Raw genomic sequence first — 24,467 nt, forward strand, 5'->3', positions numbered from 1 at the left:
AATACTTATGCTCGAGTTTGACTGTGATATTACAACTGTTATATTGTGCGTATCAGTTACTTGATCCAGGAACTGATGCAGGAGGCACAGGAGATCCTGAGATTAGGGTTTTACAACTATCATCTTGAAGATCTTCTTCACCCGGTGTTCATCTCTTAATCCTTGAGTGGTCTTTTATCAAGATTTAACCTTTTGTGTGGGGATGAGTTATGGATTAGTTTGCTATAGAACCTAGTGTTCGATTTCAACCATGAGATCCACTTTTTGTTGAATTTCTAGTTTGGTTTTTGATCTTTCTCCGGAGTTTCTAGAATTTCTGCATAGGTGTAGTTTTTCCGCTGCATATTTATGTTGCGTTCTATTATGATTCTCTTATAGAGATGTATTCGATGTTCGAATAGAAGAAGGCTATCAATTTTGTAAGAAATTTGTTAAAGCACATATTCACCCCCTTCTAATCGTCACTTTCGATCCTACACTTTTTTATATCTTTTTAAATCTTAACACTAGAATGCAAGTTTAATTATAAACATACATCTAAATACACATTAGATCTACAACCAATACACATAAGCTTCATTGGTGACACGTACGTCACAGTCATATTATGACACCACGCATATAAGATTAAAGGTTTATTTTTAAAGAACAAATTTCTGATGAGACACTTCCCTGGGATCGAACTTAGGTGGATGGGGCAAGCACCATCGCTCTCAATCGCTGAGCTACGAGCTCGTACTCCCACCTTGTTAATATGTGCAAAGACCAAAAACTCCCCTTGTTTATTTGCCAATCACGATCGTCCAGACATCAGTAACCGGCTAACCGCAATCAGGAATAAATGACAATCTGGTGCAACCAACGTTGTCCCCAAGTGCCGACATTCCACCAACTAGGGAGTTAGATAAGAACAAAAGGACACTTTAACCCACCAAACGTGATGTGGACCGAAGGAAACATGCAAGCCAAAGTAAAGTATACACTGTAGATGAATAAGATGGAGATACCGAAATCTCACTGTTTTACACTCTTAACACCTGAAGTAGCTACTGAACAGCAAAGCCATCGACGGTTGAAAGCAAAATTCAGAAACAAAACCGAGGTAAGAGAAAAGTAAGGAGGATGCTAGCTTCAGACGGATAGCGTGTTTGATGAAGGGGGTCAGCACCGGTTCAGCTGAGCTAGACTGTCTGAATGATAACCGAGTTGGCCAAGCCGGCTTCCTCGATAGTCTTGTTCGCGTCATCGAGCGGCTTAGGGGGGAACCCGGCCTACAGAGTGTAATCACTGGCTTCTGGCCTTGTTGCATCAATGAACGACCGCACATCACTGATCGTGTGGCTTGTGTTGAAACGTGCAACCAAGCGACTGCCGTCTGCAAACCAGATCTGGAGAGAGGTTGATGGCAAAGAATCATCCACTGTGATTGTCCTCCTAGGGGCAGTCGCCGTAGGGGAAGCAGCAGCATTAGAAGTATTATCAGAAGGTGCCACGAGAGTCCTTCGATCCCCTTGAAATGGAGCAGCACGCTCGACTGGCTCCTGCTATCAAGGCAATGATGGATATTTTTTGTTATAAGGTCAAGCACTTGAGGAACAATTGAAGCAGTGAAACAACTTAGGCTCATGATGCTTACGGGGCATTCTTCTTCCATCTGAACAAGATTCACATTCACCTTAGAGTTCCCATCAGCTGGCTCAAGCTCAATTGGGCATTCAGAATTCTTGATGCTCTAGTGATATGGAAAAAAGAAGAAGAGATGACTGATTATTTACATTCAATTGAACAGGAGAATAAGTAGCACATGGAATAACGAAACTATCATGCAGTGCAACAAACTATAAACACAATCGTACATGAAAAATGCTAAGAGTAACAACGGACCAAGCGAGGAAACAAGCATACATGTAGACACAATAAAACTAAACGAAATTATTACCAAAATATGTTAGAATTGTTTAAGTGTACTATCCATTCCTTAACAGCTTACAGCTTTTGCCTCAACTGGCTGGTTCATAAAAGCATTGTAGTATCAAAGCCAAAAGGTCCAGAGTTTGAGACACGGTAATGCAATTTTAAGAAAATATTGCGGCCCTCTTCCTCTCCATGTTGCATACCTGGTGGAGTCTTGATGTGAGGGGAATGTTGAAGTATAAAACTCAATAAGATAAGCATTTCCTCAATCGCTTAAGCTTTTGACTGAAGTAGCTGGTTCATAAAACTCAATAAATATAAGCCAAACTTTTACTTCAATTTTGAAATTAGGTAGAGTGGTATTCCTTCCCGGATCAAGTTATCAGATTCAAATGTGAAATAGGACTTCACTGCGAAACAGATTTCTCAAACGGAAACAGTCTGCTACCTAGTGGGGAAATCTGAGGCTACAGACTAGTAAAACTTCCACCTTACCTACCAAACATGTCCTTCCATACATTATATTAATCAGGGACCAGTCCAGAAATAAGAAAGTTGTGATACATTATGATGGAAGCCAGCTGAGAAGTAATAGTACTTATTCCAAATAAAAAAGACTATTCCTTTCGTGTGCTCTCTTGATTCTCCTAACTCAGGAGTCTATTTCAATTAACACACTACAAGCACAAATGCTGGGCTATGTATCAAAAATAAATAAATCAAAAGGTACCATGCTGGATTGGAAAAAAAAAAAGGTGGACATAAGATACATATAAATGCAGAATTAACGAAAAAAGTGGTATCTAGTAAAAATGTAGCCAGCAGAAATGTGATAAGCAAGGTTGCACAGAACATAGTTGTTTACCTCTAAAAAGGATGCATTTGCTGGATCATCAAAACTTCTTAGTGGACCATCATTTACTGTGAAACCATTTCTCCAGAAGTAGATGTTGTGAACAATGTCTTCTGGTGGCTGTGGTGCATCAGGCTGTACAGTTCCACCAGACAGAAATCTGCCAGTCCCAGTGAAGTTCCTTGAACTAGAAGATCGCCGGCGAGCCTCAGATGGGCCTTGCTTAGTAATTACATAATTAGTAATTTAAGTTGGGCCTTCATAAGATGGTTCATTTTTAACTTTTTAGTAAAATCATAATGACAGAGAAATAACAAGTTGCTGTTACACTTCAGTTCACCAAATTGCTAGATTCCCTGGCATTTAGAAGTAGACTATTTTTATACTCCCTCCGTCCCAAAATATATGGCGTATTAGGATTTGGATAAGTCTTTGAAAGTATACTTTGACCGTTAATTTATTTTGCAATATGTTATCAATTTCTATAAAATCAATACCATATTAAAAGATCTATGAAATACGGATCTATTGATACAACTTTTATACATTAAAACATGCATATAATTGACTGATTATTGATCAAAATTTACGAAGTTTGAGTTTTTCAAATCCTAATACACCCTATATTTTGGGACAGAGGGAGTATATATTTCCTATCCATCAACAAATGATAAGAGAATAATCTCATGGATTTATCTTATAAATTATGAATCACTAAGTGACAAAAATGCTAGTATGATAACAGAACACTACAATGCAAAAAGAAATAGGAGCATACCTCTCTCTATGTTTACCAGTGTTACCGGGACACGAGTGCTGGTGTCAGAATCCGACTCGGTTGCGGGTGTTGGAGACTCGGCTGCGGGTGTTGGAGACTCGGCTACGGGTGTTGGAGACTCGGCTGCGGGTGTTGAAGACTCGGCTACGGGTGTTGGAGACTCGGCTGCGGGTGTTGGAGACTCGGCTGCGGGTGTTGGAGACTCGGCTACGGGTGTTGGAGACTCAGCTGCGGGTGTTGGAGACTCGGCTGCCAGTGTTACCGGGACACGAGTGCTGGTGTCAGAATCCGACTCGGCTGCGGGTGTTGGAGACTCGGCTGCGGGTGTTGGAGACTCGGCTGCGGGTGTTGAAGTCTGACTTGGCAAACTCTAAAAAATAGGATTCAAGGATTCGTCTAATTTATATTAATATTATATTAAAAATACATTGTGTAGTTGGACAAACTACACAAAAGCTGCAGAAAAATAGAAAAGAGATAGAGAAAAGAGCAAAAACAAGAGAAAAACAAACCAGCCCAACTGCAGCCCAGTAAAGAAGCCCACTAGGGCTTCTTACTCAACTCCCCTCTCCCGATCCTCCTCACTCCTCACTTCTCCGAATCCCCACCGCTTTAGCCATTTCCCCACCTCTACCTCCTCTCCCTCACTGCCACTGCCTCCTCCTTCCCCGTCGCCACCGCCGCCTCCTCTCCTCCCCCGCCGCCTCCTCCTCCACTCCTCCCCCGACGTGGCCGAATGTGTCGGATCCGCGTTGCACCGTGTCAGGTTCGAGTCAACGCGTGGATACGCGTTGACATGCCAAAAAAATTTCGGATTCCCGGGTCCAGGTAACATTGATGTTTACTGCAAGAGAACCTACCTTGTCTTTTGGTTCATCATTTCTTTTCCAGGCATTGTGAAGGAAGAATACCAACACAGAAAGTACACATGAGGCAGCAGCTATTGAGCCAACAACAATCCCTACAAGCGGACCTGTTTGCAGACCTTGCTTCTTGTTGTCTTGATGAATAGGAGTCTCAGGGCATGTTGGAGCACTTCTAGGCCCTTGAGGATAGTTTGGCTCATTGTGTGGGTTCTCCGGTGGTGTGAAAGTTGGTGGTGGGGAGGCAGGCATATTGACAAATGAGTTTCCTCCAACTCTATGGTTGCAAGTTCACTAACCCATCAGAATGTACAAATGATTTCCATAGAAAAAAGAGAAGTAAAGCATGTTGGTGCATACATCAAGTTTGGAATTGAGCTGAATTCTTGTGGTATCATGCCGCTAAAATTGTTGTGTGCAATATTTCTGTTTAAAGTACATCACATTAGACAATAATTAATTAGATAAATATCATGAAAGAATTTAGCAGCCATTGATACGTGGGAAGTCACTTACAGTGTAGCAAGGCTTAGGTTGCTGAGGCCATTAACTGTGCCCGATAGTTGATTATTTTGCATATAACTACAGCGTGGGTTTGGTGAGAACTATCAGAACCATGAAAGTGGAATACAAAGTGGGAAAATCTTAGTACTTACAGCCTAGAAAGTTTTGACAGACAACCCATAGAAATAGGAAGATTCCCCGTCAGGTTGTTGAAAGAAACATCTCTGTACGGATTTTAAATAGCATAAGATGAAGTCATGAAACCAAGGGAAAGAGCGTATATTTGTAAATGCTTCTGACGTAAATAAAATGACTATAATTCACATTTAGAAGATTTAAGTGATTATTTCATTACGTTTCTTTGAAAGGTAAAGAGTCAGATAGTATCTGAAAGCTCTGGATATTGTAAATGGATACTTCCTCCAGTCAAAATAAGTGGCGCTCTAGAATCCATGCAGTTAAAGTATTTCAATTTTGACCAAGAATGTCTCTATGATTGTTAGATTGGCCATATGAAAATGGTATCAGTAGATTTGTCCCAAAAATATCTTAGTATTATAATTTTGTTAGATTTACAAATATATTAGAATTTTAATAGGTGGCCGGAGTTATATTTTGAAGATTGTGCTAGTGCCAAAAAATGACCACTATTTGTGACTGAAGAAGACATTCAATACTAAAATGCGTGACTAATAATGTCAACCACACAAGGTGCAAGTCAAGCTTGCATAAAAAAAAAAGGTTCAGTAGGCCTTACAGTTCTGAAAGTGATTTGAGGTTTCCAAATAGTTCACCAATTTCATGAAATAACGAGTTGTGGCTGAGATTGCTGCATGAAAAGGTTATTTGCACTCAGATTGTGTCAACTAAAATCACCGCAGATCGAATTACATCTTGGCAATAGGCAGTAACTTACAGGTACTCAAGTGAAACCATGTTGGATATGGAGTATGGAAGTTTACCAGAGAAATTATTTCTCGCCAAATTTCTGTATCATAACTTCAAATGAAATTGCACGAAACAATTAGCAGGAATCAACATATACGGGTTGGTAGACATTACAGATAGGTTAGGTTTGATGGCAACTGGTAAGGAATTGAATCATGCAAGTTGTTGTCACTTAAGTCCCTGCAAGTTAAGAAATGAAAAATATAAATTATGAACATTACACTAAACAATGAAGAATAGTACTCTCAAATGTTAGCTCATACATTGTTTTCAATGACAGCAGACTGAACAGTTTGCAACCAAGAGTACCATTCAGCCCCATACTAGAAAGCTTGCTGCAATATGTGGGGAGAAAATATAATAATTCAGTGTTGAGCATCTCCAATTGAGGTAATTTCGTATAACCACAATTGTATGTACAAAAATGAAAAAGATAGTTACGGCATTAAGAACCGCATACATTCTGAAGGAAATTTCTAATCTCAAAACAATTGTATTTTACACTACCTTTGTATAGGAAAAGGACATATATTGACATGTATAAAGATTATTTAAATGCAGTTTTGGTTCAAAAGCTATGCATTTCAATTACTAAGTTATGATGAACAACATTTACTATTTTACCAGAGAGGAATTATATAATCTCTAGCTGAATTGGAAAGTAATCAAACTCTATCTCCTAATCTAAATCAAATTCAACACTTCTACCAAACTTATCTCCTAATTAAATGGTAAACCTGGATCTCCTGCCGATAACACTATAACTATTATCTCTCACCAGCAAGCATGCAAAAGCAGAACATTTTATCAATAGTATCCCATGCACCAATACAGTATAGTGATTGTTCTTACAAAAATATAATTTGGTGGATTACAGCATAATAACCTTTTTTTGTTTGGAAAAAGCAGAATAACAACAGCAGTTGAAGTAAATGCTAGCATTAGCAACAAGTTTTCTGCAAGCATGAGGGAATAAGCTGAAGTTCGGATTTCAGCAGCCGCTTTCCGTGCCCATTGCAAGGCACCACTATCCTAAAATTTTCACGGAGGCGGGAAAAAAAGACAAAACACCGACATTTCCATAAGCATGCGAAGCAAAGGCAAGCATAATGTGGCAAACTATGCTATCGTTTTCATCCCCAAACATTTTAGACTTTGTGAGTATATCTTTACATTGAGATGACGGCGGAGCCCGAGCAGGAGACGCCCGTCCACGCGGCGCCGCAGGGGTCGCCGCAGCCGGCTGACCAGCCGGTGAGCTGCGCCGGGCTGTTCCAGGAGGTGTACAGATTCCCCAAGGCCGCAACTGCAAGAACCAGAGCACCGATCACACACGCGTAGCAAGTGCATTTCAAGAAACCAAAAGCACGGAACTGGGGGATGCGGCCTCCTAAAAGGCATTACCATCGGCGGCGTTGGTGTCGGCTTCCGCCGCCGCCACGAGCGCGAGGAGGAGGAGGCCGGCCGAAGCGGCGGCCAGCGTCGCCATTTTGAGTGCCGTTATTACTGATCTCTCCCTACTCCCTTCCCTCTACTTCTCTCGCTTCTCCGCCCGTTCTCTCTCTACAGGAAAACCCACTTCTGACCGTGCTCCTCTAGGACATCACATGACCATGGCGATCACCGTGGCCATTGGCCAATGCTTCCTCTCTCTCTCTATGGCCCTATCCACCCGGCCACCTGGGACAGCTCATATACGCGGGCTTGGAAGAAGTGCTCGATTTCCACGATGCCATGCTTGCTTCAGGAATGAGGAAGGTGATGATGCAGTGTGGTCCGGCAAAGATGACCCGCGCCCACTCTCTTTCTCTCGGAACCAGATCCTCCTCTCTGGGGGTTCTCGAGTAGATAAATGCCGGAGAGAACGGCTTGAACAGTTGGGGAGGACGGCTTGATTGACACTACTGAATGTGGAGAGGAAACAGAGTCTCGCACCGATACGGCGATAAGCTGCTGTTGCTGATACACTTCATGCTGGAATTTTTTTAATAATATCATTTTATTAAAAAATTATAAAAATAATAGTCAAATTTAAAAAATTATAAAAATAGTTACATGTCGTACATGAAATATCGACAAGGGACCTGTCGGTATTCTGTATGACGATAGTCTATGTAACACTAGGCCTGAGGGCCTATTGGCACGCAGAATGTCGATAGGTTATGGACCCAACTAAAAGGGTATATCACGTAGGATGTTCGTATAGCGTACCGGCCCGTCAGCATTTACATAATCTATTGTCATCTATTCCTCTCCCACGCGCAATCGTACACATTGTGGGTGGCGGCCGACGAGCGGACAGTGTAGGGGGTGTGCGGCGCGGGGCAACTTGCGGTTGAGCGCAGCGGGCGAAGGGCAACGGCGGCTGGCGAGAGCAGCGACGGTTGTCGCGTGGTTTCGGGCGACGAGCAGTTGGGAGTAATGGTGGTCGATAAGGGTTTTTTTTTGGAATAGTTAGAATTAGTTAGAAATTTATGAGTATTTAGAAAGTCGATGTAGTTAGAAAAATTATGAATACTTAGAAAATTAGAAAAAATTATGAGTAGTTAGAATAGAGTAGGGAAAATTAGTATACAATAATTAGAATAGAGTTAAAAAAATCTAGAATAGAGTAGAAAAAATAGAAAAGTTAGGATAGGAAATTTAGAATATAATAGATCTAGTTCAGAAATTTGCAATAGTCAGAGAAATTAGTATAGTTAAGTAAAAAGTTTAGTATAGTTTGAAAATTTGGGTTAGAATAGTTTGAGGTAGTCCGACAATATAGAGTATTTAGAAAAGTTTGAATACTTAGATAATTTAATATTATAAATACTAAAAAATAGTACGAAAATAGTTAGAGAAATGTTGAGTAAAGTAGATAATTTAGGAGAATAAAGATATGAAATTTAGAGTAGGTAGGTATGATTCGGAAATTAGCTATATATAGAATATATAGTATAGTTAGAAAATGTAGAGTAGCCGGAAAAGTTCAAATATTTAGGTAATATGCAGTTAAAATATGTTACTTAATATGATTTGAAAATTTAATATTATTAGATGTGAGTTTTTTTTCCGTAATCAGGTAATAGTGAGTTTTTTTTTCTGTAATCAGGAAAAAAAACAATAATGTGGTGAGATACAATGTGAGACTTGTAGCATAATGGTTCACATATAGATTTGACATCGATTTTGATATAACATAACATCTAGTTATGGGTGGAGTAACATTTTGATATTTTATATTATTGTCATAAACTGATCACTTGATTCAGAAATCTGTACGAAAGTCCCTAAATGACTTAAAATTTTGAATTTCAAAGTAAATCGTAACGTGTATTATGTAAATTCACTCTATGACTTAAAATAGTCGAGAAAAGACAGTACAAACCGACTGAATGAGTTCCTTCTGCAGAACGGTTACTCAAATAATGATGGTTGCACATATGTGTTTATAAAGAAATCATAAATTGAATTTTGTATCATCTTCGTATAGGTAGATAATCTCAATATAATTGGAAATACACAAGAAGCTTGCACTCATCTTAAAACAGAATTTGAGATAAAATATTTGGGTAAAACTAAATTTTGCTTGGGTCTATAATTTGAGCACATTCCCTTAGGAATATTTGTATCCTAGTCTGTAAGATATTGAAGAAATTCAATATAGATATATTATATTCATTAAAACACCTAAGGTCATTCAATACTTTGAAATGGATAAAAATTCATTAAAATCTCGGGATGGTGATGAAGGGATATTAGGACCTGAAGTTCCATATCTCAGCATCTTTGAAGCGCTAATGTATCTTACAAATTGCAACATGTCTAATATTGTATTTACAAATAACTTGCTAATTAAATATAGCACAACTCTAATAAACACTATTGAATAGGAGTAAATAATGTCCTTAGATATCTCCAAGGTATAAAGTATCTTGGTTTATTCTATCAGAAAATCCAAGACATGACTATGGTTGGATAGACATATACTAGCTATTTATCTGATCCCCCATAATACTAAAATCTAAGACATAAATATGGTTGGATAGACATACACCGGCTATTTAACTGATCCTCATAATATCATATCACAAACAGACTTTATATTCTTATATGGTGTGAAATAACCTTTTTCATAGAAGTCATAAAAGCATAATCTCATAGCTGCTTCCACTAATTATTCTAAACTAATTATAATTATATGAAGTACCACATGAATATATATGACTTCATATAATGATTAACCATACATAAAAATCACGTGGTATTGATTCATCAGAATATCTACCATTGTCTATGACGATAATGCTACTGATATTGATCAAATGCATATAGGTTATATAAAGTGCAACATCAAAAATTATTTTATCCTCATGAATTACAGAAATGAGAAGATAGATATTTTGCAAATAATGTCATGTGATAATCTTGTATTTATTCATAAAATTTATACTATCATATTTATTTCATTCATAAAATTAGTATGAGACAACTTCAAAAATTGTGAAGTTCAGAGTGAGTAACCTCCTAATATATATAACTCGTTAATGGTCATCATATCATAAATATTATACTTTTTTCTTTATATTTTTTCAATTAGATTTCTCATATAAGATTTTTAATAAGGCAATATCAATATACGTATATATATGTTATATCATTTTCTCTATTGCGGTTTTAAGAGTTTTCAGTAACATATTATTATATGTATTTTTCTCATTTTTTTATAGTTTATTGAAGGAATTCTTCATTAATTGATACACGGATAATGAATTGATAAAGGAGAGTGTTACGGTTGATGTCTTTCACTGACAACTACCTTGTGCAGTTGCTGCCGTGCCACTCCCCAACGGCCACCTCTTAATCCTGTATAAATATTTACAATGGATCAATGAAATCAATAACGAATCATCATTTACATTCTCTTGTGTCCCAATCGTGTTCTACAATACCAGAGGCACCCAGAAAACACAGCATCAAGCAAAGTGAGCTTCCGATTTGTCCTACTCGTGTGTGATCAACCAGACCAGCCTGGGAGATTCATCACCATCCCCAAAAGCTCAACCCCATCTCGCGATCGACCAGATGCGCGCACGCCGTGTTCGGAATTTTTCTTATATATATTATTTTTCAAATTTTCAAGATTAAATGCCCATTTAAAAAATAATGAAGTTTGCAGCGTATTTAATAATCAAGAGGAGAAAGGTCTCGCCTGTTCAGAGGGAGACCTTTTTCTCGTCCACTGAACGGTGAAACCTTTGTGGCTATGGCGCCATGTGGACCCATCGAGCGAGACCTTTTGAGTATTTAGACCGGCCCGGAAGGCCCTACCAACGTCAGCACTTTATTTGACACTCATTCAACCGAGAGAGGAGAGGGGAGGGAGATTTGTGCGGTGAAGTTCTACTAGATTTTAACATAGGTTAGATGTTAGATCTAGGTTTTGTTTACATACCTTGTAGTATAGCTACTAGAAGTAGGATAAAATGTAGATCTAGGTTTAGAATTAGGGTTAGATGTAGTTCAGCAATTAGATCATGTTTATACCTATATTTTAGCAATTAGAAGTAGTATTTAGACATATTTTAGATACTAGATGTAGGATTTAGACATAGTATAGTCATAATTGATATGACTGATATAGGATTTAGATGTGTTTGATGTAGCAAATCGGAAATCTATTGTAGTATAGATTACATGTTGGGCTACGCTTGTAATGAATTTTGCATTGTAGATATAGTTTAATATGATTCTTTCTGTTATGTCACAATAATGTCATAGTTTTTGTCGATGGTTGCCAGGTATGACGGATATGTGGCAGTTTATGATTTTTATGGGGACAGTGAAATCTTATAAGGTCCGCAAGAGGTAGTATTGCCCGTATTTAAGTAAATAGACAAGGGTATATCTAGACCAATACAGAAAAGTGTCAAACACTTGTATGCCTCATTGATGCGGGGTTTCAAAATAGACCTTGAGGTTCAAGAGATGACCATTAGCATTGTTGGGAACTGTTACAGAGAAGTTGTGTACTGGGAGGTGTTCCCGCATGAATTGTGGAAGAGGTACCTGCATGATGTTGTGCACAGAGGTTGACCTCCTATGTTGCTTGTACAATGGAAGAATAAGGAGGCAGTTAGGGAGATACAAGGTGGAGCGTACGCGGAGGAGGAGGGTGATGAGGAAGAGTATAATGAAGATGTCGATCCGGATGATGCACATTCATCGGATTATCCGATTGAACTGACCGGTGAGGCAGACGAGGGGGAACAAATCTCTTCTCTAATTGAACAGATGGAGCAGCATGATATTCATACTGATAAAACTCTTAAGTATGACAGCTCGAATGATGAGGACAATGCTCCAGTTCCTGCGGATTGGAACAATCCAAACTTCAACAACCTTATGGTGAATGAGTGGAATCAAGTGGCCTGAGAGTATACGCAGAATGAGATGACCCAATGTGCTAAGTATCCTACTAGTTAGGCCATGAAGGATGTTGCGACTCAATGGGTGATCTCACTTCGATGGTAGTTTTATGTTGTCAAGTCAAGCAAGAATGAATATGATGTGAAGTGCACGAATGAGGGTTGCACGTGGCGGATGCACGAATTTAAGGGGAAGTGGGTTGACTATTGGGAGGTGTCGATTGTGGTCGAACCACTTGCAGGATGGACAAACTTGAGCGCAACCATATGAACATCACCTCAGGCTTTGTCGCTAATGTGATGTACGCCCAGATTGTGGACAACCTGAACTACGAACCAGTGTCTATAATCAGGTAAATTGAGGAGGACTATAAGTACACTATCAGCTACAACAAGGCATGGAGGGTGAAGAGGAAGGCAATTGAGATAAGGTTCAGGATCTATGAAGCGTCGTATGAGAATCTGCCACATTTGCCACAGACTATTGCTCGAAGGAACCCGGAGACGTGTTACGAGATTGATAAGTACCCATCAATCTCCAAACCTGGCAAGTACGTCTTGAAGCGATGTTTCTTCGCAATAGGGGCATGTATCAAAGATTTCAAGCATTGTCGGTCTATCCTATGCATCGATGATACTTTCCTTACCGACAAGTTCATGTGATAGATCATGACTGCTACTGGGGTTGACATGAACAATCAAGTTCTATCGTTTGCCTTTGCATTTGTGGAGAGTGAGAACATCAATAGTTGGTATTGATTTCTGTACCGTATGAGGATGATAATTGTTGGTGCTCGATCGAACATGTGTATTATATATGACCAGTATGTTGGGATACTCAAGGCAATTTTGGATCTACAAAATAGAACAGACGATGGCTTGATTGGACCTGTGTGGCTAGACCTCCAGAGTAGGTGGTGCATGAGGCATTTGGATGCAAACTTCTTTTGCCAATTCAGAAACAAGAACCTCATGAACATGTTTAAGAGGTTGTGCAGTCAAAACCAGCATCAGAAGTTTGATGCTCTTTGGAAGATACTAGACGAGCTGACAAAGAAGCAAGTACATGAGCGTGCAGGGAGGCCCACAGGAGCGGAGGACGTACCAGTACCTCTTGAGTCCCTGCCAAATGACAATGAAACTGGCATCACGAGGAGGAGCGGGTCATCTACCATGTCATTTAGTGAGTGGATTGAGAATGAGCCCAAGGAAAAGTGGGCTCTTCTCTACGACATAAATGGGGATAGGTACGGCATTATGACTACAAATTTAGCAGAGGTTTACAACTGGGTGATGAAAGATGTGAGGGGGTTGCCGCTGGTGGAGATTGTAGAGTTCATACTTCAAGGGACATGCAAGTATTTGGGGGACAACTATGCAGTAGTGCACATGGTGTTGACTAATGCTAGTATGATTTATGGGACAAAGATGACTAAGTACATAGAAGACAAGGTGGAGAAGGTAAAGATGCACCCGTGAAGACCATGGGAACTACAGAGCAGAGATATGAAATTCTATGCAGGGACGAATGAAGGAGAGGGGGCAAGCGTGAGAGAGTTATCCACAAATGCACCATCTTTGATGATAGGTGTTTTTGCACCTGCTACAAGACGATGCTACTACATAAGCTATGCTCCCATGTGATTGTCGCATGTGCACACCATTGTACGTTACTATGTTAGTGCCAAGACAGTCACAATGTTCGAGGTTGTAACATGTTATGTTACGATAACTTGGAATGGATGGCGGAGCGTAGGTGGCAGGCAGTTATATGGATACGGTGCTTTACCCGTAGACGCTTCTCCAGCTCTCGCAAGAATTGTATGGGAGTCGTCCTCGGGGGGACTTCCCGAATGACCGTACCTGTTCACATATTTATGTACCATTTGAACAATATATTGTATCATGTTATATGCTAGATGCTTACTCGTTCAGTTCCCTCAAATAAAGACCAGTCGACACTTCTTACGCTTTGTTTTTTTCATATAAATATGTAAATAAGGTGTGAACATGCAGGTATGGCGCAACAAACGCTGCTCGACCCCGAGATCGATGTCAAACACCGTTCTTACCACATCACTGTGCAAGGTGAAGAACTCTCAGTACTTCGACCTCGTGTGTCCGATGAGCTAATGAGGATTGACGAGCGCTGGATCCCGAGGTTTGTTAATTTTAAATTTACAATTCCATATAGATTTAGACACGATATTGGTCGCTAACTGTAGTATGCATGCAGGTAGCGTGCTGCTGGCCTACTTCTGTTGTGTCGGGTTGTGGAGGTGGATGCACTGGCAGGGGCCTCGGAGGCGGCTATGCAGTTCAGCTACAATAGTGCCCTCCTCGCGGCCCTTGTCGACAGGTGACGTCCTGAGACACACACGTTCCACATCTCGTGCGGTGAGATGGTGCCCACACTCGAGGATGTCACGCTCCTAATGGGCCTGCCTTGCATGGGTGCTGCTATTAGGGCTGGGGACATGGGCATGGGCTGGCAGGATGAGGTATTAGGCCGCTTCTCCATCGTTCAACAGATGGACGACGTAGCCCCATTCATGCCTTTTCCAGTGAACGAGAAGCACGACCCGACGATAGTCTTTCTCATTTAGTTTGTGAGATATATATATATATATATATATATTAATGGTTTATCATCTCCATTACATTATTAACGGATGCTGATATTTGTACTTCTTCCTTGTATGACAGGCGGACACCATCCACCCACTGGCAGGCGCCGAGGACGTCTCCCGACACATGGAAGCGTATCTTCTGTGGTTGTTCGGGTGGGTCATGTTCATTGAGACCCATGACAGCACGATCTCGAGGAGCATGATCCCCTACACCAGAGAAGCTGCGGATGCTGACTCGGCGGAGGTCCCGCTGTACAGAGGAGTGTCAGCTGTGTTGGCTACGACGTACCGCGACCTGTGCAATGGGTGCACGAAGACTGACGACAACGCGATCCTGGCCAAGTGTCCTCTGCTGCTTCAGATGTGGTCATACGAGCGCATCGCCATCGGTAGGCCCGTTGTGGACCTTAGCGCGTACCAGTTTGGTGAGAATGATGTCGACGGCCCGACCATGGTGCCCTTGTGGTGCAGACATAGGGTAAGTGCAATGCTATTTTTGTATATTTATGTTGATTGCTTTATTGTATTGTCTAACTTAGTTAGGTTGCATACCCAGACTTTGTTCACTAGTTCGATGAGCTGATGGTGGACTGTGTGCGCTGGTGGCCGTACACGTAGGCCGAGGTACTTCAGCGTGCTCTGTTTGGACTTTCGGTGCTCTGCCTACGTGACCGGGAGTACTGGCTCATGACTCGCGCCCTCATCTTCGACATCTACATCAAGGAGTACTCATCGCATCTCGTGATGCGGCAGTTTGGGTAGTTCCAGTCGTGGCTACTACCGTTGACTAGGTCGGTGCCTATCAACTTACACAGACTCGTAACATTGTAATTACATTTTCATAAGACCCACGTGTACACCTTGTATTCACGGACTTATGTTTCTGTAGGTTGACGCAGAGGGTGGCTCATTCCACTAGTGCGTTTGCATCGCATGTGAAGAGGTGGATTGAAGAATAGGACGCATCTGTTGAGCACGTCGTGGATGAGGAGCGACCACACTCGCAGGAGGCGTACGCGGAGTACCTGTCGTGGTTCGTGCGTCGAACATGGTTCCGGGTGATGTACACACCATCCGAGTTTCCATGGCACATGGTAGACGTGCGTGACATGTACCCTATGCACAAGGACCAGGCTCGTTCGCTTAAGGTATGAATAGCCCTACGCAATTCATCATTTACCTCAATTGTTAGCTTAAAAATTGTGAAGTGAGATGAAGTTTATCTTTGCAGAGGGACATAAGTAGGTTGAAGAATGTGTGGTTCTATCAGTGGGTCAATCCAGTACTGGAACCCACAATCGTCCATCTGGAAAAAGTGATAGATGAGATAAGTAAATAGTTTTGAGAAAATAGAAAAGAAAGTAGGTACTATTTGTTCGTACTCTGAAATGTGGACGACTGAAAAAGCGACGACATGCATCACCGACATGCATCGATAAATCGGTAATCTCTAAAAATGGATCAACGCGTGCAATGCAACGAGTATGGATGAAGTGCAAAAAGGTATGCCACAAAGCTTAACAACAAGCTAGAATCATAAGATATGCGAATCAACACAATACTAAACGATCTAAACGAAATCTGAAAAATAACAACCATCTGGAGTATCCGGGTTCGGACAGAATGTGAATGGACAGACAACGTAACCATCAGTACGGTGCCATTCTCATGAATGTCCTCAGTGGTCCTGTGGCGTGCTCAGCCATGCTTGGGGATGTGGGTCTCCTGAGAGGACTGAGGTGAAAACTGAGCCGGTGGTGGTCTTTGAGCGGTCACCACGGCTCCCGGCTTCGGATATGCGTAATCCCGAGCATAGTAGCCGGCACGGCCGCAGTTGTAGCACAGGCCGCCGGGACCACCGGTCACGCTCACTTGAGAGCCAACGGGTCTTGAAGACTGCCCTTGTGGAGTGGAGAAAGACGGACGTCGCACCATCCACATCGATCGTGGAGCTGTTGAGGCCGACATGTGAGATGGTAGAGGTTGACTCTTTGTCCAGGGGCGTTGAGAGCTCCCGCCCATGGAAGGTGACAGACCCCTCTTGCGCTTCTTCTCCTCCTAGTGGTTCTTGAGTTTGAACTCCACCGTGAGAGATGTGCTCACCAACTTGTTGAAGTCAGTGAACTAGTGTGCGGGCAGTCGGTCCTGCATCTTCGAGTTGAGACCATTGACAAAGCGGTATTGCTTTCGCTCGTCGGTGTCGACCTCATCCTGAGCATACTGTGCAAGGTGGTTGAACACCTGCACATACTTCATGACGGTTCTGCCTCCTTACTTGAGGTCCATGAACTCTCGCCTATTGATCTCCATGAGGCCTTTAGGAATGTGAAAATCACGGAATGTCTGGCAAAACTCCGCCCAAGACACCCAATGACTGGCGGGGTGCATGACCAAATAGTTAGACCACCAGGCGCCCGCCGGGCCTTGAAGCTGATGGGTGGTGAAGTGCGTCTTTTCGTGGTCCTCGCACCGAAGGAGAGCGAGCTTCTGCTCGATGGTGCGAAGCCAATGGTCGGTGTCGAGTGGATCCTCAACACGTGTGAAGGTAAGCGGCTGAGTTCGCAAGAAATCCGAGAAATCATTTCGGCACCCGGCCCCACCTCCTTCATGAGGAGCCGGGTTGCGAATGAAAGCCTCGAGGAGCACCGTCTGAGCTTGACGGGTTTTCTCGATTTGCATTAGGATATCCACCATGCTCGGCGGTGGAGGTGGCGGATGATTGTTCTCATTAGAACCCTCGGAAAGATCTCCTAAACTGCCACGGGTTCTCATGTTGTTGTGACGATGAGAAAGAAGAGAGGTGAAGGTTAAATTCCAACATCGGTGAAAAAGCATACTCCAACTAATGCCACTTTACTATGTTAGACCCTGCTTACTTGGATCTGTATACTATAAACTGATGAAAATGCATGTTCAAGGGCATGATGCAAAATGAGCAATGAAACATGAAGGCATGCTCGCATATGGACTGCACGTATCTTTTTCAAATGCATCTCACCCCAACAAGCCTCACAACTACAAATGTTATTCTTAGGGGCATAATATAGCAGGTTCATACATATTGATCATGCAAATGCACGAATGAAGTTTTAGTGAGTTGCTTAGTGAAGTTAACTACTTAATAAACAACGCTCTGATTATGTTTAGGCTACTTCATACGTTGTGGGAAACCATCCAAATAATATTCTAATTAATCACCAGGAGGATCATTATCCATAATCACAACCTTGATGGTTAACCAGAATATCTTCCCGGTAGTCCCGGCACGTGTTTTGTGCACAAGGATTGGAACACATGCCTTCCAACATGTACATCACAACATAGCTTAATAAAGAGCGATTAATAAATATTTATATTACAAGTATTAAACATGCAACTAATTTCAAAAATTTACAACAAAAGTGAGCTAGCAGGAGACAAAACCTCTCAACTCCTAACCAAAAAAGAACTACGCAGCGGAAAGTTAAACTTAGAGACAACAAAAGAGAACAGCACCACATGCCCTTAGGCACCATCTCAACATGCCACCTTCAGAGTAGGATGCATTACTCTTGCCCGCCACCCTGATCGGCAGGCACGAAGTAGCCAAAAGCATCCTCTTCTCTAGCAACAGGAGTACCTGAAAGCGCAGACATGAGTATGAAGGTACTCGCAAGACTTAAACCATATAGAGCACAGATACATAGCTCAACTCCAAGGATTATACATTGATCATTAGCAAGGATGAACCACATGTTAGGTAAAACATAAGCACTAAGCATCCTAGACATATGTGTGAGTGACTGAAACTTTACCAAAATATATGAAAACTGTCCTGCAACTAACAACTGAACAAAAGTAACTATAAGCAACATGTATATAAATAAGTAACAAGAACCAACATCACCATCTCCGTACCAACATACTAAACCACAAACCAAACTCAAAACTCTACAACCGATGTAGATGGACAGAAGCATGTTCATGACCGAGAGCGCGGCAGTTCGAACCGTTTATACACCCTGCAGAGGGATACTCCTAGACCCACATGACACAAGGACCATTCAGCTTGTGCCACTGGCCAAAGTGCACACAAGGGGTACTCGTGACAACCTTTCCCAATCAGTCCCGACTGTTTGGATCATGCATCGCTCAACGTGGTGGTACTAGAACTACTCCCAGAGTTAACTAGTACCGTTACAAGCCCGCCCGCTCACACCGTCAATGTCCAAGCCCAAAAAGCCACAGCTGCGAAGGTATTCGGCTCACCTTACCATTAGATCGGTATGTGGTGAGTAACGTAAGTGCTAAAGCCAACAACACCGACGATCGGTGCTAACCGGCACAAAGCGGTCTACGGTGTCCGGTTTCCTCTACTGACCTACCCAGGGGAACTCCACATCTGAGCAGGACAAAACACCTCCTAGCACCGCCCACACCTCGTCTCAGCGCCGCCCACACCTCGTCTCAGCGCCGCCCACACCTCGTCTCATACTCACCACTCATACAACCGTCTCAACCTCAACAAGTGTATGTAATCATAAGAATATCCTATGCTCGCGAACAATAGGATGCGCCATCATTCGACTTCTACCGAATGACCTAAGCATGGCTAACCATGTAAGTCAAACTCATACCTGGACGTTGACAACATCTCAAGGCTACAAGGAATGTAAATACACAAGTATTCAAAGTAGAACAATGCAATCGGCATAGGTTCTACCATTGGTACCCGACACTGACTCACTAAACATACATACATACATAAGCATATTTCATCAATTCTAAACTTATCCAATTACACAAGAGGGATCAATATGCTTAGTTGCTTGTCTGGATGCACTGGCTCAAACAGGTGGGACGCCTCGGGATCACCCTCGGCCTCCGGGATCGACGGATAGGCAATCTCTAAAAAAGGATCAGCGCGTGCAATGCAATGAGTATGGATGAAGTGCAAAAAGGTATGCCACAAAGCTTAAAAACAAGTTAGAATCATAAGATATGCGAATCAACGCAATACTAAATGATCTAAACAAAATCTGAAAAATAACAGTCATTTGGTGTATCCGGAATGGTTAGGAGTATCCGGTTTCGGACCCTCTGGGTGACCCTCCAGAAGAGGTGCTCAGTTGCTGCTTTTTATTTAACTGGCCCAGAGTATCCGGGTGAATCCGGAATGTCCGAGTTCCGGAGTATCCGGGCCATCGTCCGGTGAAGGCTCTCGGTTAGCACTATTCCAACTTAATCCGGAACCTCCAGGTTGGTCCGGACTATCCAGGATGCGCCGGACACTCCGAGTGAGGTTCTCAATGAAGCTCTTGGCTACACGATTACATAACTACTCGGAGTCTCCGGGTTTGTCCGGATAATCCGAGTGATACAGACTTGGGTTCTTCACGATTTTTCCACTCGGGTGATTTGACTCATTTTACAATTCTGTGCTACACAAACATGCATATGCCTTATCCAAGAGATCCTAAACCAAACTCGCACCCTAAACCCTAACCAATTTTGAATACAATTCAATGGACAAATTTTGCTGAACCTGGAGTATCTGGGTGAGTCCGGAGTATCCGAGCTAGCCCAGAAAAGTTGTTCTCGAGTGGATTTTTGGTTGATTCGAGTTGCGATCTTTTCCAAGCCTAAAGGAAACATGTTAGGGATAGTCTAAGGGTACTAGAACTCACTCATCAACTAGTAACACGACTCTAGAGCTTAGATTCGACAAAAACTCCATTTTTGCTCCAAAAAGCTCAAGAACGCCAAGAATTTCAAGAACTACTCGATTCTTCTACGAAAACAAAAATAAATTGGATAGATGAGTAGATCATGATCTAGAGAATGCAATGGTACCACATGCATACCTTGAATCCTCCACTTGAGCTCAGATTTTGGGAAGAAAGGGAGAGAGAGAGCTTGAGCTTGAGTGGGAGAGGGAGAGGAGCTGTTGCTTCAGCTTGGGGGGGGGGGGGACATGTGGAGTGAGGGAGGAGAGAGAGGGCAGGTGGGGCTGCCCCATTTGGTGGGTGGGATGGTGGGGCCACATGTTAGAGAAAATAGGTATTTTCAATGCAATTTCTTTTCTTTTCTCCCCTAATTTTTTCCTCTTATCTAAATGATTTTTAACAAATTGTTCTAATGTGCCAAATAATTCCCCTCGAATTTAATTATGACACTAATGACATATGATTAAGCTTAATCACGCGATTACTGAATTTGGGACGTGACAATCAATTGGGCCATCGAGAGGATGAGGAAACATTGTTGTATTGATTCAATTCGAGGTCCGAAGATGTGTGAGTTGAGAATCGATTGAGTTTTGTTTATATAACAAAAGTCCCGATGGTGTATGGACCAAGTGTAGATATGTAATTTAGAGATAGTGCATGCATTGGATGCCTTCCTGTAGCGACTCTGAGTAGTCGGTAGCGTTTGGACACATCACTCTTAAGAGGTGGTAGCGATAGGTTACGTCAATCTAAACATGTAATGACATTATAAGTAGTAACATCTCCTACACCTATGGTAGACGCTTCTTCATGTGTGCCAACTACCAGTAGAGACTCGATTGGGTTGTGCTTGTAGACAAGATGTCCCAGCGGTAGAGGACAGATGAGGCAACACTGAGTGACCACACACCTCAGCTTTTAGCTAGAAATGATAACACCTTGCTGCAGCACAACATCTTTATTGTGACTCACACTTTACACATGAAGTGACCACAGGACAAAGCTTTAAGCGTGAAATGACAACACATATGTCGTGCTTCAGGCTTTGGACACGAAGTGAACACACGACTTAGCTTTTACCATGAAATGACAACACCTCTGTCCTGACTAATGCTTTACAGACGAACAGACCAAATAACTCAGCTTTAACCTATCACATCAGATTCCATCAAGAATGCCTTGGGTTAGATGTTAGTCACAATTCTGACAATTATGAGACATATCTGCTCTATGAATTGCTTGCACTTGATGTTAGTGACCACTCTGATACTTCTAGGTACCAAGTCTGCCATTCATGTGAGTGGCCATAATAGTCAAAACATTCAGAGGCATGAATGCTGGCACCATTGAAGTCCTTCATCGAGGTCATACGCCTGACCATTAATCATATATTATACAACAGAGCTTTATGCATCGTATCCTATAGCTTGGACACATCCTCACTACACGCAATAAAATGATGAGGAAGCACTTGTCTGTGACCTTATCCCTTTTTCTATAGTACCGCACCTCATTCTCTCTTTGCCAGTGGACGCTTTCGACATACGCGCGAAAGGATTCCCTGAGACCCACCCTGGCATTGCAATAACTCTCTCTCGAATAGTTCCTTGCAGAATCCTCCACTTCTGTATATAAGGGTGACCCAACCATGGCTACTTAATTTCTAACACAATCCAACACAATTCCTTCCATGGCGTTCGGGTGCAGGTCTGATAAGGGTAAGGGCAAGATGGGCCCTTACGAGTTATGGCGCAATATACATGACAGATGCAAGCATGAGGATGAAGAGCAAAGGAGAAATAAAGACCTAGATCAGGAGAAGAGGAAGGTGGAGTTGGACATAGAAGCGCACAACGCACGCATGCCACTGTGCGGATGCGGTAAAATAGCAAGCCTAAAATTGTTCCCGCTTGCCACGGTCGCTTGGTTCCGCTGTGGGGTAAGTGTGCATGACATCCTATTGTGCTACGAATTTAATCTAATTTACCTGCTTCCCTCCAATAGTATGATAAGCCCAGGTACAAGTACGAATGGTACGCGAATGAAGAAGAGTACGCGAACATCAACTACGGCTACGATGAGGCTATGGCAATGAGGCGCGTGGATGTTGAACGGCCGAAGATGAGGCTACAAAAACTCAATGAAGAGTGATGGGATAAGTATCTCACTACACGCGGCAGCATACAGGTTCCTCCACAATGCATGTGCGGCCTTCCGACTGTGCCGGGGCCTATGGCACATGGACTGGCACAATGGTACGTGTGCAGCAAGCCCTACCTTCATGGATGCAACTTCTAAGAGATCCGCTGGGAATATCTTGATGAGAAACCTCTATCTTTTTCACTAACCCAGTAGATATTTTCTTGCACCCGGCAATCTGTCTTTCCATAAGTCATGCTTCGTTTAGCGATGGAGTACTACATACCATTATATCTTGTCAAAGATTGTGTACGAGTAGGGTATGAGTCGATGCATATTTCCTTATGTATTGTAGCCACAGACAAGAAATAAATTCTTATGATGACCCTTATATGTGTTGTATTTTACTTTCTTCAATAAAATGGCTGGGATTTATCATTCTACCAATATTTTTTTTTTAAATCCAATGATTTCATTGGATTCCCTGTCTTACATGCAGAGACAATAATAACTACTTGCTGAACTTTTGTAGAATAAAATGACCACACCATACAACAGCTTCCACAAGGAATCTCTATCAAGCATCAATGCCAAAACTTTTCCAGCTTTCATCGGGAATCATATGCTCCAGCCCTAGCCGAGTCCATGCACTTAGTCCATACACCAGCTCCCATCCATTATAAATAACCCAACCCTCAACCATGGATAGACTACTCCTTCCTCAGCTCTCTCAACTGTAATATCTTCCTAAGCTCTACCAAGCTCACTCAAGAAACATTCGGGGATTTTCATCCCCTAGGGGGTCGAACCACCGATGTGCTTCTGTGGTGACCCTTGTAGGCTTCGCGAGTCCCGGGACATATCCTACACATATGACCTACATTTCTTCATATGTGCCAACTACCAGTACGACAAGCCTCGATATGGACCGTATGAGTACCCACTGGTATAGCAACATAGATTACTCATGTGGCACTTTTCACACAATTTCATGCACTCTCTTACTAATCTCTCCTCTTATTTGTTTTGTTCAGTCTCCTACACCTATCTGTGACTACATGCAATGGCTCGATATGGAGCAAAATGAGGACCAGAAGCGGTGGGTGGACATGGAGATACGGTAGAGGAGGGAAGATTACCAACGCTGCGAGTACGAGCAACATCAGGAGGAACTATGGATGAAGTGGCAGGAGAAGGAGCGCATCAGGAACGCTGTGAAGGAGCGTGCCGCAGCTCAAGCACGCGAAGCAAAGAGGGAAAGGAAGCGGGAGAGGGCCCGTCGCGCAAAGGCGGGCGGCCCGATGCCCTAAGAAAGGACAAATATCTTAGGTACACTCAGTAGAGAGCATTTATTGTACCCCGACCTATTTTCATTCTCTAAGACATGTTAGGTTTAGCATCAGCACACTATTAGGTTAGTCTTTAGGGATACCGTACATGCCAATATTTGTTGTCATCCCTTTACGGTTATGGTCCATTCGCACAGTGATGTAAAACCCTATATCCCATGTAATGTTTATCAGCGTATGTAATTTTGTGTCGGGTTATATGATATTTGTGCTTCATAACTACTATTATTCGACAAATTAGATTTTGTATTCTCATAAAGTCACTTCGTAAAAAAAAATCCACACACTTTTACACCAACTAAATAAAAAAATTGAGAAAATTAATGTGCAATATTTTTCAATTTACCGAATACAAATTTTAATAAAAAACT

General features: G+C 42.1%; 1 protein-coding gene across 1 annotated transcript; it reads right to left on the reverse strand.

Annotated features, from left to right (window-relative positions):
* Positions 1 to 767: 767 nt before the first annotated feature.
* Positions 768 to 7,734, reverse strand: LOC133883326 (protein STRUBBELIG-RECEPTOR FAMILY 2-like). Its single transcript, XM_062322619.1, has 14 exons — positions 7,265 to 7,734; positions 7,034 to 7,166; positions 6,124 to 6,195; positions 5,975 to 6,040; positions 5,829 to 5,900; positions 5,670 to 5,741; positions 5,065 to 5,136; positions 4,925 to 4,990; positions 4,769 to 4,834; positions 4,406 to 4,685; positions 3,546 to 3,915; positions 2,780 to 2,985; positions 1,637 to 1,732; positions 768 to 1,544 (listed from the first exon to the last, which is right to left on the reverse strand). Exons 1-14 carry the CDS (start codon positions 7,347 to 7,349, stop codon positions 1,272 to 1,274), a joined length of 1,929 nt encoding a protein of 642 aa, XP_062178603.1. The 5' UTR covers positions 7,350 to 7,734; the 3' UTR covers positions 768 to 1,271.
* Positions 7,735 to 24,467: the final 16,733 nt, after the last annotated feature.

Source organism: Phragmites australis, chromosome 10 (genome assembly GCF_958298935.1).
Source record: "Phragmites australis chromosome 10, lpPhrAust1.1, whole genome shotgun sequence".
Lineage (NCBI taxonomy): Eukaryota > Viridiplantae > Streptophyta > Magnoliopsida > Poales > Poaceae > Phragmites > Phragmites australis.

Coding starts and splice junctions, on each gene's coding strand:
- LOC133883326 (XM_062322619.1), bottom strand. CDS start 7,349: ATGGCGACGCTGGCCGCCGCTTCGGCCGGCCTCCTCCTCCTCGCGCTC. Junction 6,196..7,033: donor GGCTCCGCCGTCATCTCAAT/GTAAAGATATAC, acceptor CACATATTGCAG/CAAGCTTTCTAGTATGGGGC. Junction 4,686..4,768: donor AGCTCAATTCCAAACTTGAT/GTATGCACCAAC, acceptor TTGCAACCATAG/AGTTGGAGGAAACTCATTTG.